Source organism: Podarcis liolepis (assembly GCF_965112155.1).
Source record: "Podarcis liolepis genome assembly, chromosome: 14".
Classification (NCBI taxonomy): domain Eukaryota; kingdom Metazoa; phylum Chordata; class Lepidosauria; order Squamata; family Lacertidae; genus Podarcis; species Podarcis liolepis.
Genome location: NC_139569.1, coordinates 50,424,808 through 50,433,302, shown reverse-complemented (window position 1 = coordinate 50,433,302; position 8,495 = coordinate 50,424,808). Strand labels below are relative to the sequence as shown.

The 8,495-nt window shown below is 41.2% G+C and overlaps 1 protein-coding gene across 4 annotated transcripts in view; it reads right to left on the bottom strand.

The window, feature by feature from the left end:
- Positions 1-1,060: 1,060 nt before the first annotated feature.
- The window catches only part of ICE2 (interactor of little elongation complex ELL subunit 2), a 29,486-nt gene continuing 22,051 nt past the window's right edge, over positions 1,061-8,495 (bottom strand). For 3 of the 4 annotated variants that reach the window (XM_083475653.1, XM_083475654.1, XM_083475655.1), the window contains exons 13-15: positions 6,815-6,865; positions 5,670-5,928; positions 1,061-2,101 (exon numbers count right to left, since the gene is read on the bottom strand). In XM_083475653.1, coding sequence (XP_083331779.1) covers positions 1,886-2,101; positions 5,670-5,928; positions 6,815-6,865 — 526 coding nt within the window. In that variant the 3' untranslated portion in view covers positions 1,061-1,885. Of the gene's footprint in view, positions 2,102-5,669; positions 5,929-6,814; positions 6,941-8,495 lie in introns of all 4 variants that reach the window. The other variant, XR_014519190.1, reaches the window with a different exon arrangement.

Genomic DNA, 8,495 nt, shown 5'->3' with positions numbered 1-8,495 from the left:
CTAAACAGAGGGCTGAGCAGCAAGAAGTAAAAGGTAAACCTTTTTAAAAGACAGGTTGAGAAAGTTCCTTGATTTTCCCCACTTTAAAGTGAGCTGAAAAACTGAGCTGCTGAACCCCACCCTCTTGTTATCAAGCACATACATGACTCACCGCCAAAATATTTCTTCTGTGGGAGGTCAAAGACTGGATTTATGGTTTTGAAACAGAACCTACTATTTAGCAACAGTGCAAAGCAAACTTGGCTCCTTTTCATTAAGGAACTGAAACAAGTTCAGAGGAACAGAGAAGAGGGTGTCTGCTATGGCAACAGAAGGTAAACAAGGTGACAAATGAATGAAAAGGTGTTAGTGTATTAAACCTCTTTTCTGTGTCATGAAGTAGTTGTCTCTTTGTACGGGTTTGAACTGTTGAAGACAGAATTTGTTTAAAAACATTCTCTCTCACCAAGAGTAGTTCTTTAAGTGGAGCCCCAGACAAGGAAATTGCTCCTAATGAAAATGTAGAACAGTTTAGAACAGTGGTAGGGAACTTCTTTTAGACTGAGGGTTGCATTTCCTTGTGGGAAACATGGCAGAGGTGGCAGGGTGAGAGGCAGAAGTGAGCAGAGGGTCAGGAGAAGTGGACAGAGAAACAAATATCATTCTTATGTTTGTACAGCAGCCAAATTCCAACCATGCAAAAATCAGCCCCTCCTCTCACAACACCTCTCCATCCAGGAAAGCAAAAGGCATTAACGGAGTTCACTGACACATTCCAGCCAGGTTCAGAGTGTGTCTGCATTCAGAGGGCCAAAGATACCGGAAATGAAAAGTTAGTTTGGTGCCTGCTATAAATTTACTAATATGGGTTACAAACCAGTTATCCTGTGCAAACCTCAGTAAACTCAACAGCAGCAGCAGAACCACCCTATGGTGCTCTTGTACAGCTGTTTACTTCAAGGAGGCTCAGCAGGAGAACTGTCCTGTGGCATCAGTCTGATGCAACTCTCTGCTGCTGTACCCAACCACCACCACCACTTCATGATAGGGCCCGCCTGTGTATCTGAAGAGGGCAATAATGTTTTCTTTAAAAAAGTAGTTTATCAATGTACAACTTAAAATTACACTAAGGCAGCCAGGCTGACAAGACTCAAACTTGGAATCATTTCAGGATATAAAAATACAAGTGTTTTTTACAACCTACGCACAGAAAAAAACACCACTATCAGCAACCAAACAGATGAGAAAAGTCAAATTCAAACTTTTAGAGTGTGCAACTGGAACATTTAAAATTAATCATATTATTATTTTTAACTGGATTAAAGTAACTTTGTGTGAGTAGCCTACTTCAATTTCAAACAAGTATAAAATAGTATTTTTTAAAAATGCAGCATTGGGCTGTAATTGTTTGCAACACAAATTCATTGCATGTATCTGTGGTACTTGTTTCAAGCATGCTGTTTAAGTGAGGATCCAAGAGATGTGATGTGGGAGTCAACCAACTTCCAAGAAAAACCAAAAGAAGCCAGAGTGGGGGTTGCTTGAGAGTCAGTTATGGATCTGCTTTGGCCCAGATCAATTAAGTGCAACGGCTGGTTTCGAAAGGCATGCTGTGGCTGGTTTAATTTTATTAATAATAAAATATGATGTTCAGAAAGTTCCCCACATTTATTCCCTGCAACTTGGCCCAGTAACAGCAAGCTATTAGATAGTTGCTTCAGGTCTGCACTTGCCTTGATAGAAACAGCCCTCCTCCAATTTGACTGGATACAGAAAATAAGTCAAAAGGTTTTGCAGCAGCATTTCTTAACAGATTAAGTTCGCCCATCCTGGCATTCTCTTCATGGCTGTACAGTCATTTGCAGACAAAAAAAGTTATTTTCTGCTCTACCTTTCCTCCAAATGACTAAGTTGGCTCATCTTTGCTCATCTTTGGTTTTTTCCAGAACTTCCAATTTGACCCTCGATTTGCCTGCCTGTAGATATTTCTCATCATTGACTTGTTCTGGGCAGCCCCACGTCTCTTTCGAAAAGGATTAGCTGGCGGGTGATCCTTGTTTGTTTCCATGGGAACTTGCTCTTTGCGGTTGGGTGTGCCTGTGTGTTCTTTTGTCCCACTCATCTAGGAGTGAAAAGAACAGGGAAGAAAAAGAGAGAGAAAAAGAGGAAACTACTTCAAATCTGATTAAAGTTCAGGGTGTGAAGTTTCTTGTAGAGTCTACCTAACTTTGCTAACATTTGCTCAGAAATGAAAGACAGTGAAACACCTTCCTCCTCCCCCTTAACTCAGTCCTAAAACAGTTAAGGGTGGAGCAAATTACACTACATGATATATTGCTGTGAAGGGTCTGCTTTATAGGAAGGAATGTAGAAAGCTGCCTTGTACAGGTTCTGACCATTTGTCCATCTAGCTCAGCAGTGTCTACACTGACTGGCAGCAGCTCTCCAGGGTTTCAGGCAGGGAACATTCCCAGCCCTGCCTGGAGATGTCAGGGATTGAACCTGTGAGCTTCTGCAGATACACACCCCTGCCTTCATTGGATACTCAGCATTTTTGTACAGTATTACCGCTTCAGCTGCATCTGTAAAAATTCCAGTGATCTGTGATCTTGCTCCTGGCTAACTACTTCCTGAATTACTCTGAAAAAAGACACAAGTAGAGTTTTCAGGAACAAGCGTTTATATCTTAAGTTCCCCGAAAACCTACAAGTGATGTGGAAGCCTTCTGATGTTTTTGCATTTAATCAAAGGCAGCTGCCCTGATTTGGTGTAGCTAGATCTATACGATAGATGGGGGAAAACTTCTGGGTTAATAGCTTAAGCTAATAACACTTTTGAGGTGTATAATTACACTGGAGGCTGTAGTACAGGAGCAAAGGGTTAGACTCTCCCCCACCACCAATCCAAACTGCACACCCCTGCCTGCTCCATGCAAAATAAAAAAGACTTTGGGAGTTCCAGTCACAGAACTCACATCACATGCAGCTTCTGAAAACACCTCCGTATCATCTCAAAGGTCTATGGCACTCTACATCCAAAATGACAACAAGCCAAAATAGATCAATGATGCCCCAATCTCCACACTGGTCACACTGCCTCTCTTCACCATCAGTTACAATGCCATGCATAATTTTATAAACTTATCTCATGTCACCTCTTAAACATTTTTTCTCTAAAGTAAAAAGTCTGCAACTTCTCCTTGTAGAAGAGTCGTTCTAACCCCTTGACAATTTTGGTTGCCCTTTTCTGAACCTTTTTCAACTCTACAGTGTTCTTTTTGATGTGAGGTTATCAGAACTGCCCACAGTATTCCAAATGCAGTTGCAGCGTAGATTTACATAACATTGCAGGTATTTTATTTAACTTCCCTTGCTGTCTCCTTTTGCTTTCGAGCTGGGCAAGCTGCCTACATCTTTCACCTCCTTCTCCATTTCTATCTTTGTGTTTTCTACCACAATATTCTCTGAGGTTCAAACAGCCTCTCCATGTTTTTAAACGCTCCTCTTTCCTCACAATCTCCCAAATTCACCTTTTTAGAAAAGCCATTGCAGATTTACACTCATCTCTCTTTAGCTGTACATTATACAGTACCTGTTTGCTCCCTGTCCCACCCACACCTCTGAGCTTGTTCTAGCTAATATTATAAGAGAGGCAACAAGTCACTTTTGGATACTGGATAACACCCTTCACTTTGCTGGCACTAAATAACGATTATATAGCAGCAGAAGCAGCTGTTTCCCTTATACACTGGGCCACATTCCCAGTGTTAAAACACACTGTGCGATACTATGCAACTTTACTCAGCACTAAGCCACACCAAGTTTTCATTTCATTTCATTTATTTATTTACGGCTATTAGCCCATAAAATATGTACAAACATAAAAAGCACAAAGGCTTAAAAACCGAAATATCTGACAACAGAAGGTGAACACTGCGATGCAAGGGTGGGTCATTGGGCAGAGCCAAATAACAGGATGTGGCCCGGAGAGCTCCAAGGGACGGTTCACAGAAAAAGGAAAACTGAAGACGAGATCCGACTTGCACTCTCATAAGTTCAATATGGCTTACTTGCACACCAAGTTCAATATGGCTTACTCCCAAATAAACATGCAGAGGATTGCAGCTTCAATGTTTTACACCAATCAGCAAGTTGAAGAAGTACTAGAATTCAAGCTTACTCCATAAACCATTCATCAGCTACCCTTGGGAAACGTGGTGTTTAGAGGAGGGCATTTCTCTCCCACACACAAAATGTTAGAATTTAAAGTCTTTCAATGAAATAAATAAGCAGTAGATTCAGTACTGATAAAAAGGAAAGTACTTTGTCACACAGGACGTAATTAGGGAATTTGCTACTATGGGATGTGGTCTGGGCTGTTAGCTTAGGATCGCTTCAAAAAGCATTGGACAAATTCATTGATGTCATTAGACCAATCAGCTATGGCAGTTAAAATGGAGCCTCGATGTAGAGAGCAGTAGACCTCCAAATACTAGGTGTGAGGGCTGCCATTCATCCAGATCCATTCCCCAGACATTACTGGGATTTCAAAGGTGGAATTGATGTCAGGGGGGAATTTCTGAAAGGCGGTGCTTTGTACTGGATCTTAGGCAAGTCAACCAAAAATAACATGTTTTTTGGGCCTTTTTGTAAAACAGGGTGTCCTGGTTTTTACTTTTTGAAATATGGCAACCCTACCAGGTGCTGGGGGCAAACAGGGTCATGCAGCTACCCACATACTCTTCTTGCAAGCTTACCAGAGGTACCTGGCTGACCAGTTAGAAACAGAATATTGCAATAGATGGAAAAGTTCTTAAGTTTCTTATGTTTATGGTCATTTGTCTACAAGTATAACATCACAGGTTGCAGCTTTGTTAAGCTCTTCCTTATCTTTTGAGCAGGTCAGGGTGACCAGATATTTGATTTTACAGAATATATTTCTTTTCCCCATTCTCATAAATATTTCAAATAAAACCCACAAGGAACTGTGGCTCTGTCGAGAGAAGGCCACAGGTTCAACTCCTGAGATCACTAGAAAATAATTTCAGGGCAGAAGGATCTCTGCAAGGAACCCCAGAGCTGTTGCCTCTTAGCAGAGATAATAGTGGGGTAGATGCAGCACATAAGGAAGTCAGACAGGCCACACTGCTGCAAGAGACTGAACATTTTCTCACTGCTTCAACTATATAGTTGGAAGAGACTGAAAATGTATACATTCAGTGGAGCTGTTTAGTTTTATTTACAAAGAAAAAAGAAGAAACAACCACCCACATAAAATTATATGTTTCTAACTGGAACAACAAAATCATGTTTTCCTACATTAGAAGTAATCACACAGCCACAGTCAAGAAAAACACGAGGCTCCTTTTTTTTTAATGGAACCACATACAATTTTCTAAAACTACCAAGAGTCCTTGTGGGTCCTTAAAAGGCACATGTGTTTGTGGACCAGGGTCCACTTCATCAGATGTATGAAGTGTTTATGCTACATATTACTAGCCACCCTGTATCTTTCATATGTCAAAGGTACGGGAACAGAAAAGGAATGAATACATAAATTCTTCACTTGGCAGATATACACAAGCACACCTGTATACTGGAAATATATATAAATGTAAAATGGTGAGATCAAATGGCCATGAAATGCAAAAAAATGCCCATGTTATGGAAAACATAATATTAAAATCTCACCTTCTGGTTCTTCACAGGGTTTGCTGGCTTTGGTGGGAAAGTGCAGGGAACTCGCCCTTGAGCAAAATGATAGGGCAGAGGGATGCTGGGATCTAGTGGCACCCACGGAACCGAGAGGGCAGAAGGTATGCTGGGCAGGGCAGAGTGAGCTGAATGCAAGTTGTACGTTGCTCGGGTGGCTTTTCCATCGCAGCTCTTATAGATGGTAACAGAAGAGTCTCCTGCTGCATGAGCCAATAGGTAAGAGCCCTCCTGCAAACTAAAAGTACAAATGGAGGCTAAAATGGTATGCTTTGTGGCTTTGAAGCAAATGAACAGTACAGAAAGGGAAGAGCACAAGGGTATTCTGTTCCCATTTGCCAGATGTACTGTATAGGAGTAGGCACTCTAGTGTGATCACCACAACATTAAGAGCTGTGACTCGTACAAGGCTAAATGTTCCACCTCCTGCATTATGCAAAGTCCTTTGAAAGCAAACACAACTTGCACATAGAATCCTCACCACCATGCTGTTTTCCTCAACCACTGGTTCTGGGAGGAGGAATGGAGAAGGCTTTGTCAGTTTATTCCTACTGTTGACAATCTTACCTTGTACTTGCTGACTAACACTATGGCTATTTGCAATTGTTCATACTAGTTTTGAATTGTGCTAATTATTGCTGATTGTCCGACATGTTACAAGTTACTATAGTCACAATCCCATGGAAAAGTGCCATATAAAAAGATTAACAAAAGAATGAATGAAAACCTTTCAGGTCAGGTCAGGATGCTGGCTAAACAAGTGCAGAATTCTCCTTATTTTGTTCCTCTGCTGGATAGCTTACTGGCCTGTGAATGTGGCTTCTCTCAGCCCAGGTTCTTTTTTTGCATTGGGTCTGCCTAGCACGTGACTTCAGCCCTGACTTCTCTTCATTCTCACAACCTTGGCTCAGCAGCTTTCACGGTTCTTGGTCCTGGTTCCTGCTACCCACGCCCCTTTTCTCTTCTTGTTGCCTTCCACTGCATAGCTCCCTAGGACCTTCCAGCTTGTGAGCCTTCCTTATGTACCTGGAGCTCTAAGTCTGCAAGGGCTTTTCTGGTACTTATCCACAAAATTAGCATAGGACCATAGACCATTTAGAAATAAAGTCAAAGGAAATACATACCCAGTCACTTTCTTCAGTATATGTTGGAGAATATTCAGTGAATTTGCTGGCCTGCATGTGTAAATTTATTAATGTAACAGGATGGTTATATACCACTTAATCATTCTTAACTTCTAAGCAGTTTACCTAGAATATAAAACATTCATCTTAAAATGCTGATAAAAACTATGTTAACTTGATTTTAGTGTCTGATCTTATCAAAATATAAACAGACAGTTGCTAAAAATATACATAATAAAATTGCATGTTAACATTATATGTCTGGGTAGGCTTGCCTAAAACAAAAGGCTTTTAGCAGGTGCTGAAAACAACACAGCAAAGGCCCCTGCCTAAAACCAACAGGTTTCTTGCAAGCATGGAACTAACACTATTTAGTTGATTGAAAAGTGGTGCTTGTAAAAGTGTCAGTTCCACACTTACAGAAAGATTAACATTCATAAGCAACAAATAATTTGAGGGAAGTGTTTCATGAAGACCAAAAACTAGTGCATTATAAATCATTGGTCTCTCAAAAACATACACACATACAGCTACATAGTTTGTGAATTCTGACAAACTTCCCTGATCAGTTGACCAGGCTACTCAGCTCTATAGAGCGGTACCTCAGTTTTCGAACATAATCCATTCCGGAAGACTGTTCGAGTTCCGAAATGTTCGATAACCAAAACCTCAGTATGGAAGCCTCAAAATGGAAAACTCAATACGGAAGCTGTGTTTCATGTTCGACTTCTGAAGTGCGTTCGAAAACTGAAGCATTGTCTGTATTGGCCTGAATATAAGTCTAACTTTTTCCCCAAATTCCAACCGTAAAAAGTTAAAGTGTGGTTTATATTCACAAACTTATGGTGTGCAGCCAGGAGCGACACTTGCCCTGTGCGTAGTCCCCCGTCCTCTCCAAGGCCAGGAAGGGAGAAATCAAAGAAGGGGAAAGGCCGTTGGCAATGTAGCGCGGCTCCCCCCCCCCCCAATATGCAGCCAGGTTTTTTTTTTTTTTCCTCCCCTCCCTCCAATTTTAAAGGTGCAGCTTATATTCAGGCGAATATGGTACTTCCAGGCTTACAGCATTTGAAAACCGAAACGTTTGTCAATGGAGATGTTAAAAAACCGAAGTAACACTGTACTGCCCCATTCAGCCACCACAGCGCCAGACATGTGGGAAATCTGGCAAGAGAATCTCATATTACGTTTTTTCACAAAAGGAAAGTTTCAAAATCCTGACAGCAAAGTGAACATTGGAAGTGTGTGGCCCGTGTCACCTGACTGTTCCGAACACAATGACGAAAGAAGCCTGCTTTGGCAAGGATTCAACGTGAACTGAAAGTGCTACCTACGGTTTAATGGGGGAAATTCACCTGACAAGAAAGGCCCCCTCCCTCAACTTAATATCATCCAATTTGTCTATTTGGTTTTATTAAATGATCCATCAGCTTTCTGCCTAAGTACCGGTATATCATCTACCCAAACCATAACAACAAACCAACAGGTAGCACCTGGTGAAGCGGTAACCCTGTACGGTATTTTATTTGTATCATTAACATGTAGAGTTGGAATAGAGAATATACCTCAACCAGGGTGGTCACAACGTTATAAAATAAAAGTGTACTGTTAACAGTGTAGTAACGTGAGGAATGACATTTAAAAGGAGCTGGCTTGCTCAGACATGCTTCTTCTTCTGAAGCTG